The sequence below is a fragment of the Mycetomoellerius zeteki genome, unplaced genomic scaffold (genome assembly GCF_001594055.1).
Source record: "Mycetomoellerius zeteki isolate Tzet28-1 unplaced genomic scaffold, Tzet1.0 scaffold73, whole genome shotgun sequence".
NCBI classification, from domain to species: domain Eukaryota; kingdom Metazoa; phylum Arthropoda; class Insecta; order Hymenoptera; family Formicidae; genus Mycetomoellerius; species Mycetomoellerius zeteki.
Window position 1 is genome coordinate 536,493 of NW_017257753.1, and position 16,608 is coordinate 553,100.

The following is a 16,608-nucleotide window of genomic DNA, read 5'->3' on the forward strand; positions in this document are numbered from 1 at the left end:
GGCTGCTGCAGCCAATTAAAAATGCTATGCTATATTTTACTATCTAATTTGCTGCAACAGCCAATCTTTTTTTTCAGTGTAGCTAATAAATTTTTAAATACTTTATCAAAATTGTTCTTTCCACGTACTCATTGATTGATTGAAGGTTAATGAAACACGTTTTGTACAAGCAACATCGTTATTTGATATCAAACAAAATTCTAAGCAGCGGCATAAAATTTCATGTTTTTTATAAATTATAAAATAATTTCGTTTTTTTATAAATTAATTACGCAGCAAACAATTTTTCAGAATTGAAGTATATAACAGCAACACAAAGAAAGCTTTGTGATTTTATTAGTTATGAAACCTGATGGCAAATAAATAAAAATGTATGCGTTGCGGGATACGTTCCATGTGCAGAGAAAGACCGAAGTATTTTTCGCGATAAAAACGCAAGATGCTTTCAAGCTTGAACGGTGATCCGGATTTTATGGGGTTGCTCAATAAAGACGATATTTACGAGGATCGAATTGGCTGTCGAGAGAAGTAACGTATAACAGATGGAACGCGGGGTCGATTTGTGGCTTAACGAAATCCTTGCCCCATCGTGGTCTCGTATTCGAGGCTTTCGTACACCGCGACGACGTATCGGAACGGTAAACTAACAGGATATACAAACAACGAGATCGGAAACGTGAAAATTGAAAGGTGGAGCGCACGCCATCGCATCTCGAGTTGCCGGAGTTTGGAATTTATTTCTCGTTTGCGGACATAAAAGGTTTGTGTTCACAAGAGACTAGAAATGTCGTTAGAAACATAGGTAGATATTTAATATAAAATACAATCCTTTTTTTTATCTAAATGTGTCACTTGATATAAAACAATAAGTAGAATATTTAATATATAAAAACTCAAGAATGTGAAACGAAAAGAATTATTTCAATGAAGGTTTATTCACAGCTGTCTCTTCTTAAATAATATATAGCTGCGTTTTGTCAATAATACGATTAAAAGCTTTACGGAATATATAACAAGAAAATGCAGTGATGCTAGTTTAATAATAATAATGGAGATTTACCAAAATTAAATTTAATTCAAAACGAGTAGCCAACAGTATTGATGATTATTGATATATCCGCAGTTTGAATCGAGATCGACACATTCGACATATGTCAATACAAGAAGCTAGATCGCATGAAATGTCGATAGCATTAAATTCATCCGGCGAATTTAATTAACTACTAAATTATTTTCATGTAAAATTCCGATCGGAGATGCGTTCTCTGCGACGATGCTTAAACAACGGTTCTACCGAATATCCATATCAAAACGAGTAATATCACAGCTTGACATCGCAATATCAATAAAGACCGGACAATGCCGTCGCGGTAATAACTGAACGAAGTTATTGCAAATTATCGTTTTATTCCGCAATTTGATACGCGATCGTAACGTGACGCAAATGACTCGTGACATTTACTCGATAAAGACGTTATTTCGTGACTGACGTGACTCTTCCTGTAACGTCGCGACGAGAAAATCAAAACGACATGTGTAATGTAATGTCATGCACGCACAATCGCCTTGCGATGCATACGTAATGCGTGTCTTCTCACGAGAGATACAACAAGAGAATTTTATAGACAGAACGCGTCAGAGCTATTATTCAATTGCTGCATTCAAAAGAGCCTTTGAATAATTTTAACTAAACCAATTGTTGCTGATTTCTGTTTGTAATTCCGCATACACTGAGAGAAAAATTTTTGGTGTTTGTGACTATAATTACATAATGATGGTTATTACCGTAATAATATTAGTATAATAACAATTATATAGTTCACGGAAAAAAAAGATTAGCTGCCACAGCTAAAAATTAGATATGGCAGCTAAATTCAATAGCATTATATGGACAGTAGCATTATATACACCTAACGTATCTGCGAGGTCTAATTTCCATTAGCTGTGAGGCCTAAATATTATCATTGTAACAGACAAGCATTTTGCTATTATGTCGATGTATTGATCATTGCAGTAAACGTTTTCTGTGTAACAGACAATTTGGTAGCAAGTATAGTTTTAGCAAACCTATTTAACTGTGGTAGAGACAATTTTCTTTTACATGGACATATCCGATAACTGTGACAACTAACTTCTAATATTGCTAAATAAATCGATCTGTAACAGACATGCATATTTTGCTATCACATCCTTATATTAGCTACAGCAAATCCTTTGTATGTATTAGCAAATTCAGCTATAGTAGCTAATGCAATTTCAGCTAATTCTGATTAGCTGAAATTGCATTAGCTGTAAACTAGAAATAATTTTTTTCCGTGTTCTATTAAAAAATATAATTTTTTACCAAAAAAATTAAATCATAATATTCTTGAGGCTTTCACGGGTGTTACCTATGTGACAATCTTGCGTTTCGCGGGTTTTCTCCGTGTTCAGATCCATTCTTGGAATGCCAACGTTTCGTGAACCTTGCAGTTCACTTCATCAGGGCGAGGAGCAGCCTGATACTATAAATCATAGTTATTATAAAAATGTTTACAATTACTATAATTTAATTATAATGTATCTTTTTCAGTGTCAACTATATACATATTTTTTTTATAGAACCAAATAATAATTATAACATTATAGTAATAAACACAATTAATATATAATTATAGTCACAAATATAAGAAACTTTTCTCTTAGTATGTACGGTATGCGTCAAAAAAAATGCGACTCTCACAACTAACACTTCAATTATCGGTTTAGTTAAATAAAGTGAGTGGACGGGGGCAAATTTGATTATAATACAAATATTTTGTATGTCCTTCTACCAAATATTTATTCGATATAATTTCCTTTAATTGCAATCACTGCGTTACTGTGTCACACTCAGCAAACATAATAGTGATTAAAAGAGAGTCGCATTTTTTTTTGGTGCATACTGTACATATTTATTTACACGCGGGATAAAATTTGATCAACTAACTACTTAAATCAAAATTGATAATGTAAAAATTATACTATAATATTCACTATAAAAATATGAATAAGAACGATTTATCAAGAAAGAGATCCCAAACGTAGCATATAACTGCCGATCTACGCATTTGCTACGCTGTCCGTGTTACGGCAAGTTCTTCGAACGGTTAAGTCCGCTTTGAAATCTATGGCGCCATAGAGATTCGCGTCGAGACTAGGCGAACGAGCGCTCCGGGGAACATCGTTCATAAATATCAATGCGGCTTACCTGTACAGAGGTTCGCCGCTGTCCTCTTTGAACCAGAGCACCATGGAGACGGCGTCATTCGACTCGCGAGGCTGTATGTTACACGGCAGGATTGTCCTCTGACCCGCCACCCCCTGTATTGACTCCACGGGTACTGGAACACACATCGATGTCTCATTCAGAGAAGCGTTCACCCCGCGAGAAAACGAAGAATAATGAAGCAAAGAGGAATCGTCGGATAAAAAGTTATGGATTTTTTAGGCAGTCCATACAACGAACCTCAAATCCCTCGAGAGAATGTCAAAAGCTCTTTTTAATATCACTGACAAGATTTCCAAATATCGTAACTCCATATTTTATCAATCTTGGGATTTCCGCGTGTTTTCGTGAGATATTCAAATCTCGTGCAATTCTTTATAACTATTTAAAATTTATTTAATAATCCTTCTTTATGATTATTTAAGGTATTATTATTTAATTAAATTATACCTCTATGATACTGGCTTCTCTTTTTCAAAATTTGGAAAAAATAAGCAGAGTTCTGGTTGTCTCCGAAGAGTTATCCAATAGAGTTTCCAATCCATTTCAAAAAGAATTCCGTTGATTAAAGCGGTGAAAACACCATTTGAAGTAACGGACCAACATCACGACTTTGAAGGGCTACAACTTTTTCATCTTTCATTCTAGCACTTTGATCCATTATAGCACAATCGATAGAATTCTTTAGAGAGTTATCAGAACTCTCAAGAAAATGATGGATTGACAAAAAATGTTTTCAAAACAAGTTTTTTTTGAAAAATTTGTTCTAGAAATCCGGCGTTCTCTCTCTCTCTCTCTCTCTCTCTCTCTCTCTCTCATGTGTTCTGATACCCCTCCCCCTTAGAGTTCTAACGATTATCCTTAATGATCAAATCGCTGAGATCAAAAACAAAAAAGCACTTCTAGCGCTTTGAGGATTCGAAATTCTAATTTTTTTGAGTCCATATATAAATTAATTATGTAGTTTAAAGCCAAATAACTGTATTTGTTGAGGATATTAATAAAGACTTCTATAATTGATAACTAATCGTCGACTTTATTTAACTTTCCACTTTTTTTTGGATATTCGCAGTTACCTCATCCCTATATTCTGTCTACCTATTATTATATAAAATTTGTGTGATGTTTTCTAGATTACGCCATCTGGACGGGTCTGCATAATTTAAACATAGTATATTCTTTTGATACGATATTTTATCATGATAGGATGTATTGTGAAATATATGCGCGTTTCTCGTTTCTATACATATTATATATATATATATATAATTTGCGTGTATATATATATATATACATAAATAATATAAATAAATTCAAGATTCTGAAAATATATTCTCGGCATTTCCTAAATTTTGTTTGTATTTACAACTGCTATAACTATAGTAATATCGAGCTTTGATTCTATATTAATGTATAAACAATCTCCGTAGATATTATTATCTTGTCAGTGTTAACATGTTAAAATAGCTGATATTACTTTTAAATATGACAGTTCTATGTAAGTACGTAGTACGTAAATTTTTAAAGAGAGTTATATCGATTTGTGTAAAATGATAATACTCGCAGTTTTTTAAAGAGCAACCAGCAATAAGATTAACTCAGGCATGAAGAAAATCGATTATGCTACTTAAAGTGGCTCCTTAAACACGGTTCACGACACTTTCTACTCCGTCGCTCGACAGATCGCTCGTCGACGAGCATTTCTGACAATAATGCAGATTTTTATCGAGTAACCTTCTTTTAACTCTCACAAAGACTCGTAAATAATCCCTTGGCGTCCCTCTCCTTTAATAATTCTTATCCCGGGTTTCAATCAAAAGAAATTTTTCAATCTATAATAAGTTAATAGCTGTCATTTTGTTGCGGCTTATAATGAAGGATGATCTCTAATTTTTCGCAGAATGCGATACGATATTTGTACTAATTAGTTGCAATAGTTTCCCGCAATATTAAAAAGGAATTTTCACTATTTACTACGAAAAACCACTATATTAATGGATTTAAAAATAAGATTATTATCGCGCGCGCATCTTTTTTTGTCGTAGTTACAAACATATCCTGGCAACAGATGTGATTTAGCGAAATTCATGGATGATTTTGCATTTTGCTTTTTCACAGAGTCGTAAAATGAGAGGAAGGAATTCTACGGGGTACACTACGACTTCTTTCTCGTCCGGATTCGCTCAAGTCGCTCCGATCGACGATAGGATAGTCCTGTGCATTTTCATGACAGGAACACGTATTACATTTACTCTAGCGTTACAATGACTTTATACAAGTATACATCCTTTTGGGAACTAAAGAAATTCGTAACTTAAGAATCAACAATCTCAGCATGAAGCTGCAGTGTATATACATTGTCATGCGCATGCATCGTGATATTTGAATTTAGATTTGCCCATTTTCCGAAAGAAAATTTAAGATATTTTAACGTTTTCATACTTGTGCAAAAATTCTCTATGTAAAAGGGAGATAAAAGCATACACATTGAAAGAATAGAGATATTTTAGGTTTGGTTTTCAATTCAAATCACAAATATGCTGTAAAATTAAAGTAAATTTACATGAAGTAGTTTCCTATTAGATGTTCAATCTTTTTCCTTATTTTATATTTTATTGACTTTTCATTAACAGAACCGAAACTGTCTGTAATCGATGAGAAACTTTGCTTTCTGTATAAATATCTCATGGAGCAGCATGTTTAATATAAACTGAAAGGAAGAAATAAAATTCTAATATAATTACAGTTAAGTTAGCTAAATTCGTAGCAACACATAGTACCCTCTAAATTTCTTGAAGTGAAATCTCACTCCAAAAGGAATTAAAATGCTGTCACTATTAAAAAAAGAGTAAAAAATATGTACTTTAATAAATAAGAGTGGCAAATTTTCACTCTTTTCATTCTAAAGGAAAGAAACATCATTATTTTTTGGAGTGAATCTCATTTCAAAAATGTGAAATCTCAATCCAAAAAAAGAGTGAAAATCTGCTACTCTTATTCAAGAGAGCAAATTTTTTTCACTCTTTTTCAATAGTGACAGTACTTTAACTTTTTTGGAGTAGAATGTATTTCAAAAAGTTTAGAGAATATTCAGATCTAAATTATGTACACTCGCTTGCAGTTGTACATTCGATCTACGAGTGGTTGAACTTACATAATCTCGAATGTGCTCGAATGAGCGGTAAGCAATAATGTGCAGGAACATACGTTATATACGTGGAAATGCGGGTATCTCAATATTTTACGATACGATTTTCTGCTTCTGAGGGATTTATAGCCGCGGCTGATATCTTGCGAAACGAAATATCGCCATCTGCCAAATAAAAGCGACGGCGGCGGTTGCGGCACAGCAACAGTTGCATCTGAAAGGCTGCTGTTGCCGATTTTCACGCTTCGGAATCTCTCGCCGAGCATGTAACGAGCTATCGATATACGAATTACAAGCCGCATTACGGTTAACCCAACAGTTATCCGGAACTCAAGGGATCTGAAGACTCTTTCGAAGCAATTCTATAGAATTGCATTCGCGGGATTTGACAACGGAAAAAACTCGTTTCAACGATTCAAGGTGAGCGGAGGACACTACAGATTGCATGCGAGATTGTCTTGTGGATAATAAAACCGACTCGGATTACATTGTAAGACGCGATTGAATTTACAAGATTTGCTTTCGCAGCGACATTCGGAGGCAAAACGAGTTTTGGAGTGCCGTGTACGTGCACCCATTGCGAATGCTTGACAAGGATTCTTACGTTAAGATATGCTACTAGAAAATAGTGAGTATTGACAGTACACAAATGTACTTCCTCTTCTATAGTTAAAAGTTTTTATTTATGGTATTTTATAAATTTGTGTATTCAAAAATTCAATACAGTCAATTTCTTTTATTTTTGTAAAATATCTTAGGGAATATAAATGATGTATTCAATAAGTTTAAGATACACAAACATCGTATTATTTTACATAGCAAATATAATTGTAACTTAAATGTATTTAAAAATATCAACAAATTTATTGATATTTTTTATTATCTATTCTACTTAATATTTTGGAGAAAGAATTTCGTTCACATTAAATAAAAATATTTTTAGCAGAACACAACAATTATGATAAATTTCTATGAATAACGTATGATGCTGTCTAGTGTTTATAATTCAATATTAAATATGCGAACTTTGTTGTCTAATAACGAGAAAAAAAATTACGTTTAATTTTAACAGCAGCCGCATTAGAACTAGCCGTCGGACGCCGTGTTAAACTGCGATTTAAATTAAATTTCTGGTGGAACAATGACGCTCTACATGCACGTTGTCGAGCGGAAGTGCTGGCCAAGCTCTGCCGGTGACACTTCCGTTGACTGGTGTAATTAACAAAACCGGAAAACCACGAAGGCCAGCTATTCGCGGAAGACTGTTGTTTGAGATCACCTGCCGCGAGATTCTCTGACGGATTTCTTATTACGTAATTACCTCCCTGCCAGACGCTGAATTGTTGAAACGCGCAAAAGGAGCGACTCTAGTTAAATCGTTCTTTGTTTATTTTCTAGGTCGCGAAAGGAAAGTGCGTTTGCTTTCCTTTAACTATAATTCGAGATTTTTGTTTGTATTAATCATGCGCGTTTGTGTAATTTTCAACGGCAAACTTTCTGATGTTTAACATAATTCTTGATTAAACGGAGCAAATATGCAAGAATATTTATTCAGATGCTTTTTCGTTGCTCTCCTCTTATTTGAATATAAATATAATTTTTATATGCATGTATGTACTAAATTTTTTCTTCCAGGTATATTTTCGACTAGAAATTCGTAATTTATTATATTTATTATTCGTTATGAAATTCTTTAAAATTGCAAAAATAAAATTTGAGTTTTACAAGCTAACTATAGTGCTCATTAGAACATTAATATAATTTCTGCGAGTATAAAATTAATTGTTTTGAACTAAAATGGGAAAATATCGTTACAATTACAATAAAGTTAAATTAAATGTTTTACTATTGGTTCTATCTGCTTTCCTTTGTAGTGTTAAGAAGAATTCTTCGCAGCGCCAATCGAATAATCATATTTTATGGTATCCTCGAGCACGCAAAGGTTCTGGCTGTGACACTCTCTCATGGTATGGAGAAAAAGGAAGAGAAAGGGTACAGAGGCAGGGCAATTAAAATGCGGCTTGGGCACAAAGGGCACGAGACCTACCGAAATTTCCACCCTGCACGTTCCACTTTTGTAGACATTTCTCAGCCGGTAATTGCCTTCCGGCTTGCGCACACGAGAATAACGGACGGAAGGAATGGACCGCATGAAATATCTTTTCCATACCTTATACCCGTACCGACGAAACAGAGAGAAAAGAGAGAAGATGCCTAAAGAGGTAAAAGATAAAGAGAGAAGATAGATAAAAGGGAGATTAAGTCGCAGCTATCTTAATTACTTGAGCTTTTAGACGTTAATTTGAAGCTCCAAAATCAATTACGAACATATATGATAAATTAGTCCTTAAAAATAATCTAAAAATTAATTTATTAATACAAAAAGAACTGTGAATACTAAAAAGAAAAATTAAATAAAATTGACGATTTTGTTAATCAATTTTGTTAATCAAACAGAAGTTTTTATTCAAAAAATACTCCCAATTACTTGGTTTTAATTGTTTAAACTACAATTAGTTAAGCAGTTATTATTAATATTTTTGTATATATGTATATAGGTATATGTATATATATATAAAGAAATTCTAAATAAAAATTGTACCGTGGATATATTAACATCATCCTTTGTCATTCAAACAAATTCAATTGGTTCTCTGACTTTAATAACTTCTATTGAATAGATTTCTATTCACTATTTTTATTATCGTGTTACTTCAAATAAAAAATATTCAGCTGCAAATATAAAAAAATATTTGTTACCTAGAGGACATTCATAACTGTCATCAAAATTGGAAAAATCGAAAAGCCTCCATAACTCTTTCGGGGTAAGAACCGTGCACTGATTGTGTCCGATCTTAGAATATCATTTTTCAAACGATCGATAACAGCATGAACCTGTTGGCAGCGCGAACCTGTATGTGTAAATCAAAATCGATGATTCGGTATTATTCGAGCGGAAACGACGCATTCGCATAACTTTCATCGACATGACGTGAGGGGTGGAGCAAAAGACGCACAATCGCAGTACGATCTTGCAAAAATCAGCTTTTCGAAGTTCCCATTCTGCAGTAAAGGAAAATGACACGTTTGAAAAAGCACGGCGTGTAAGACGACGAAAGTTTTGAGAAAAGCGTGCTTGCCAAGGGGTGGACGCGAAATGCTGAATCGAAGCCGGTTGTCGCACGACAAAGAGCCGAAACTTTCGACGCCGCGAATTGCGCGCAAAGGAAATCCCCCGGCATTGCTGCGAGCTCACAGCCGCTTCGATGGTCGCGGTATTGTAAGAGCTCAGTGTACGAAATTCATTTCCGGCGAATAGATGAATATTTCGCTAAAGCAGCTTAAGTTTTCTCTCGAATATGTCTCTCTTGTGTCGCATAAATCTTTACGCGGCTAAGGCAGAAGATTTAGCTCCTATAGGGAAGATCTACTAAAAGTCTAGTAGAAAGTTATAAGAATTTATTAAAATCAAGTGATAGTATCATGTGCAAACAACAGATAAAAGTAAGTAAAACAAATGACATGATGAAATTAATAATTGTAAACGTTTTAAAATAAAATTTTACAGAAGCAGATATGTGCTTATGTTATACATATATAAATTCAAACAGAAATATTTAAGCATTAAATAATTAGAATAAAAATAAATGTTAAAATTTATGCGTCGTTAAATGTTAATTTATGAATTATAATATTATATCTTTTAATTTCTAACAAATTTGAAAAATCAGAAACTAAAATGTATATACTTTGTACATTTATACGGTCGTATTGCGATTTAATCACATTAAAAAAGTATATAAAATATATTTTTATATAAACGTTTCATACAAATAACGGTTAAAAATTCGTCCTCTGTGCTACGATATAAAGATTTGAAAAAAAATCGCGTTGGTATCGAATCTGATTTTTAGTCATTGATTTGCGAAAAACGGCGAGACCTGTTCTTGCTCTTTCTCATTCTGCCTTTTTTCTATATGCTCCTTATATATTTCTTTCTAGTCCCCGCTCTCTCACGGTGACCGCGAAAGCAAAAAGAGCGTATACTCAAGAGATTGGTTATAAAGAGCAAACAGAAAGGAATCGATGTAATTGAGGTAGGTCGGGCATCTTTCTCTTTCTCTCTCTCTTTCTTTCTTCGTCTCATGGGGCCCGAGCTTTCCACGAGAAATTGTATCTGAGAAAATGGCAAAGATCACGTCAGAGACTGCATTATTCAGCACCGGCTCGGTAAATCTATATATACACGGTCGCCCTTTCAGCCACAGTAACGTAAATCCTTTCCTCTTTCGTTCTAACTGTTCGCTTCCATTCCTCTCCTCTCTCTTCTTCGTTCTTTTAATTTTTCGAATTACGTGCCGAGCTATTTGTACAATAGTCCCAAGCAAACGTAGCCTTGAGATTGTTGAGAATTGCTATCGCTTCGTTCTCGGCTTGATCCGACGCGCAAACGCAAACCATTTCTATTGCGCCATTTATCACGGACCCCGTTGCTTTATTAGGCGTGACTGATTGATGTCCTTATTACCGGTCCCGAATTCGTACCCGAAAAATTATCCCATTTCCACGGCCGTCCACCCGCCACCGGAGTTTGGCCGACGAGTCGCTTTTCCGGATGTTGAATCCGTCTCCGGACGTGGATTCAGCCTGCGTGAGAAATCCGGAAATCATAAATCACCGAGCACGGCGAATTGTTGACGGAGTATATTTTCAAAAAGAACTCTCCTCTCCGGGCTCCGTCATTGTCAGTCATATAATTAATTGATCCATCGCGCGGTAAGAGGATTGAAGAGAAGGGGATAAACGGGCACACAGAATTCTCGATCATTTAACCGAGATTCTAGCCACCGTCAATTTGAGAGAAATCTTGAGTTAAGGAGAGATCAATTTTTTAAGTCTGCTCATTAAAACGAAAAGTATAATAATTGAAGTGAATTCAACATCCTGATTTATAGTAATCCTATATTTTACATAAATTTAAATATTCTAAAATCTAAATTAATCTAATTTTGTATTAAATGGGTAGATCACAGCATCCCAGGTGTAGCTTTTCTTAAAACCTTATTCTAGAAGAGAAAAATAAATGGTATTGCCCAGATGCTCAAAAGTTTCAAAGTTCATTACTTTTATTTCTCTATCTCATAAGAGTATAACTAATGTTAATAAATTTACCTAACATAATATACTATTAAAAAATATAACTATAAAATTAAAAAAATTTTTAAGATGTGTGTTCTGAGCACCCCATCTACTTGCATATCTTTGAATCATCTGTCTTACTTAGCTCCGTTTTCACAATATATATGGTTACTAGCTCCAAAGATTAAGGGGTCTATTCTGTAACTCTTAACTGTAGCGTTACAGTCGTTAAGAGTTACAGAATAGGCCCCTTAAAATTACCAAGAAATCCATGAATGAATTTCATTGCCGAATCTCTTGGTAACCTCTAATCTTTATTATATAGGTAACCACAGATTGTGAAAACAGAACTTAAAAGTTAAAACTATATTTTTCTACTATTTGCAGAATCTTGCCGTATGAAATATATATAAAGCTTTCTCAATTTTCGAGCTAAAACATCATCAGATATCTTCCTAGTCGCATAAATTAGATCTCAGTATAGAAGGACAGAAGTTTGGATTTAACTTTTCTTTTTAAGCTCTTCAATCATCTCTTCATCGAGTTACGAGCGAAAACGTTGCCGTTGTCTCTTAATGGAATAATAATGCGACGTTATGACGGTCTTCAAGACGCGAAGAACCAACCAGGGCGGGGATTCCTTTCCCATTCGTTGAGAGCAATTCCTTGAATACTTGTTTACTCTCCCATTTACTCTTCTATTTCTTCGATAAAGCAACACCGGCGCCGGCCGCGACCCTTGAAGAAATGCTGGCTTCCGGCGTTTTCCAACGTTCGCGGCAATTAACATCGCGCTTTACGGCGCTCCAATATCTTTCCGTATCCCGAGAACCGCGTCGACGACCGATTACCCGTGAGTGCTCGGAAATGGCGTCGTCGTCCTGGGAAATATATCGCGACACGGTAAGCGAGGGCTTACTCGAGAAAAGCGATTTTTCACGCGGTCGATCGGGCAGGCCGCGGCGGCGCGGGCGTAAAGTATTGCACATATAGCTATAATAGACCGTTCGAAAAGAGCACTCCTGTATTCTTGTTCTATTTATTTTATCTACTCCCGAGATCTCGCGCAACTTTTAAACACTAATAGCTTTAGCGGCCAAGTGAGCGAGTGCGCGCGCGCGCGTGTGTGTGTGTGTGTGTGTGTGTCGTTTTACTTTTATCTCATAGTGAGCGCTCTATCTTTAGCGTTTTAACCTGTTTTAGTCTCATGATAAATAATGACTGCGTGTTTAAAATTAAATTCACCATGTAACGGTTACCGATCGATCTTGATAAGAATAAATGGAATGACAGCCATACCATGTTTGTATAATTTATCTTAATCTTAATTAGCAGTCCTTAGCCGAATAGATCCTACTTTATATTATCTCGTGTTAATTCCGAAGAATATCGATCAGGGCACAAGACGGTTTGAATTTAAATTTATCAATCAATATGTCTAAAATAATTTATTAATAAGGATTCTCTATTTATATCTTACAGTTGTGTAATTTTTAATGAGTGATAATTTGCAATCTTAAAATTTATTGTTTGACATATATTAGGTATAAAAGTTTGTGCAGTCACCATTGTTATTAGAATTTACTGTAAAATATTTTAATTATGTGTTTATTATAATATTGCTCTGCAACGTTATAACATATTTATACCAAGTGTATTTCTTGGCTATCAAATTTAATATTTAACAGACATTTCTAATTTTTATTAAAATCAGTATTGTTAGAACAAACTGTTAAGATTCTGTCTTAAACTACTTATTAAATTAATTAAAGCCACTTATAACATAAACTTTCAGAAACAGCTGATTCGCCATAAGTTTCACGTATAATTATTATAGTTTCCGTGCTATTCTTCTATTAATTATAAATAAAAAATAGTGGCGAATATGTATTTTATCATGCTTTAAAATTAAAGCAATAAATTAAAATTGGATTAAAATCGAAAAATAGAGTTGATGTAACGCAGATAGTATCTAACATTATAATAACAAATAACTAAATAATTTTACAATACATTCTAGTAACTCCAGTAATTTTTCACAAACTTTTGCAAAATCTAATATTTCATTCTTCAGTTAAAATTTTATTCTGGACACTTTGCGTTTCTTGTCAATTTCGCGAAAAAGGACGATCGACACGAGTCAAACTCGTCATACGGTAGTCGGGGGGCTTGTGATTTATTCACACTGGGAATTTGGAATATACGAACCAAAGGGTATTGGCTGAATGAAATCGGTTTCGCCTTTTCATGTCATCATGATGCACTAAATGCATCCGTTGGATTGAGAGCTCGCTCGATGCATCCAACCTATCCTCGATGCAGAGGTGCACATTCGCGTAAATGTGGGTGCGTGTAATCCATACGTTTAGACTCATTCGAGCAATCGAAATCTGTGTGAATATTAGTAGACACCGCGGAAAATATGCAGCAGAATGAATTTACATTTCATTAAATTTTCAAAGGTATAACGAATATTAGAGAATTTAGAAATTTAATAAATGAAACTTCATGTCTTGAATGCAAAAACGGATATTATGACGTACAATGAACATTTAGAAAGTTAAAACTACTTTTTTATAAGAAATATCTTTTAAAAGAAGTAAGCAAATTGACTTGCAAGACATAAACTGCGGTCCGATTCATACTTACAACGCTTAAGAATCATTCTTGTTGTTTATCAAGTGTTAAACAAGAACAAATGATACTCACGAGAGTTGTAAGCATAAATCAGACTGTGGCTATAAGCATTGACCATTTGTGGTCCGCCGACGGCACAATGCCATTGCGCGAATTTCAACGTTCCGGTCCACCGACGGCATAGTGCTGTCATGTAAGAATATTAGTCTTCTACTTGATAAATATATACAATTATTATTGCATGCATAGTTGTTATAGATAAAAACTTAATACACAAAACAAAGTACTTTAACTTTAATAGGTGTTTTTATGACGACACGTTTACGGTAAAAAATATGCAGCTCAGTTCATGCTACAGCATAGTTTGTTTCAGTCGGATGGTGAATAAATGTGCGGACCGCAAAATGCTAATTAAGATTGCTCGTGTTAATATCAGCTCGATAAAATAATTATTACTTATTTAAAATAAAAAAATATAAAATAAGGTTTAGAAACTTATTCAAAATGTTAAATAATAAATAAGTCAGAATTAAGAAATTATTTAAAGTATAATAAATACTAAAGTATAATAAATACTAAATAACTCTTTTATTTTTTTATTTAGAATGATATATTTTAAATAACTTCATTTTAAATACGACCGAATGCTATATAGTTAATATAATAATGTCTTCAAAATATCAGACAGCATCATTCAAAATATCAGAGAAGCATTAAACTGAATTAAACTGAATATACCAATTAATCTTAATGTTTGTAGAAAAGAAATTTAGTATAAATTCGTAAACAAAATCCTTTCAACATGTAACATACGCTGACAACATATTTCTGCATTACTCATTTAATAAATCGGTATAATAATCACAAGCTATCCATAATGCGAGAATAATTAAGGGAATATTATTATAGCACTTATATTACATAATATTGCGCGAAATGGTCTTTTCACGCGAAATCATTCGTGCGCGGCGATATAGAATTAATGAGCCTCGAAACTAATTAAAATCACCTAGGAGCTGCGGAAAATCGCTGCTCTTTCAACGTCGTCTCAATGTATAAGGTGGAAGGAATAACAGCGTGAGAGGATAAAATAGGGCATGATAGCAGAGAACTCGGGTATCCTACTAGCGGTTTATTGGCACGTACCACAGTATACCGCATCATTGTGGTTTTCAAATTATAGCTTGCATTCTTAAGGGATAGAATTTTATTAAGAAACTGATGGCGAGATCATTTTCATGTTCGTATTAATAGATGAATACTCCTTAGAATTATAATTTTGTTTTAATATTCAAAAATACATGTAATTATAATACAATATATCATATCGCTCCCTTACTTCAAATGAAACAAGTAAAACATGATTTTCAAATTATCACCATTAATGAATTAAGTAAACATTACTCTGTTAATCATCAAAAGCGAACTAATTTAACTTCATAAAAACTTGTCAAAATCTACAACTTAAAAAGGATGGTTTTAAAAAAATTGTCAAAATCATTACAACTCAAAAAGTGTTTTTTTTTTTTAAAGACTGTAAAATGAAAATAACAAAAATGATATTGATCAAGTTAAGAATATATTCCTTTTGCGATATTATTTGATTAGTCAATAAATTTCTGTCAATTAGAAAAATTGTTATTCTTATTTTCTGGGAAACTTAATTTTTTGAATTATATCACTTTTGAAGCAAGGGAATGATATCAATAGATACCATAAATATTTTGTTATAATAAAATGAGTTAATGAGAAAGAGAAAGAGAGAGAATATAAGAAAAGCTATAGGATAACTAAATAGATGGAATAACGACCTCACGTTTTATCCATATTTTTCTACTATCGTCTAGCTGGCGCAATGTGGTCGGAAAATGAGTTTGGCCAAAAAACGAAGCGACACAACAAAGAAACAGTTGTAATTAGCAGTCCAGCTAATTGCATCGAGTGCTGTGCTCGCTTGGGACTGCGTCACGACAAATTATTATGCGAAACGCGGCGAAATAGGAGGAATAAACTCGCCCAACGCGCAATTAGTCGGATCCATGAATTTTTCAAAAACGGACGGCATATCGTTCCAGGGGTGGTGCATATCGCGCACGAGAGTGCGGGCTTGAATCAGAGCGCGATAATATAATAAAAGTAACGATATTAATGGACGCATTATTAAAGCGGTTAAATTATTCGAGAGCCATTATTGCAGGAAATGCGTTATATGTCGGACGTATGGTGTGTTTTGGGATTTCTCTCGATACGCTCAGAATTTCCAACTGACGATCTCCGTAAATGTCAAGTCAGTCAACGGGAATTACAAGTACAATCTCGCTCGAGTTTTCAAAATTACGTCGCAATATCATATTTTTCGTCGAGTTTATACGTAAATATTAATTCGATTAATCATAGCAGATGCTATATAACGATAATGAATTCCGAATATTGCCTG

At 34.0% G+C, this 16,608-nt stretch overlaps 1 protein-coding gene across 1 annotated transcript in view; it reads right to left on the reverse strand.

Moving 5' to 3' along the window:
* LOC108729345 (protein turtle) overlaps positions 1–16,608 on the reverse strand; it is a 243,709-nt gene that overhangs the window by 212,297 nt on the left and 14,804 nt on the right. The window contains exon 2 of the mRNA XM_018458406.1: positions 3,230–3,362. Coding sequence (XP_018313908.1) covers positions 3,230–3,362 — 133 coding nt within the window. The remainder of the gene's footprint in view (positions 1–3,229; positions 3,363–16,608) is intronic.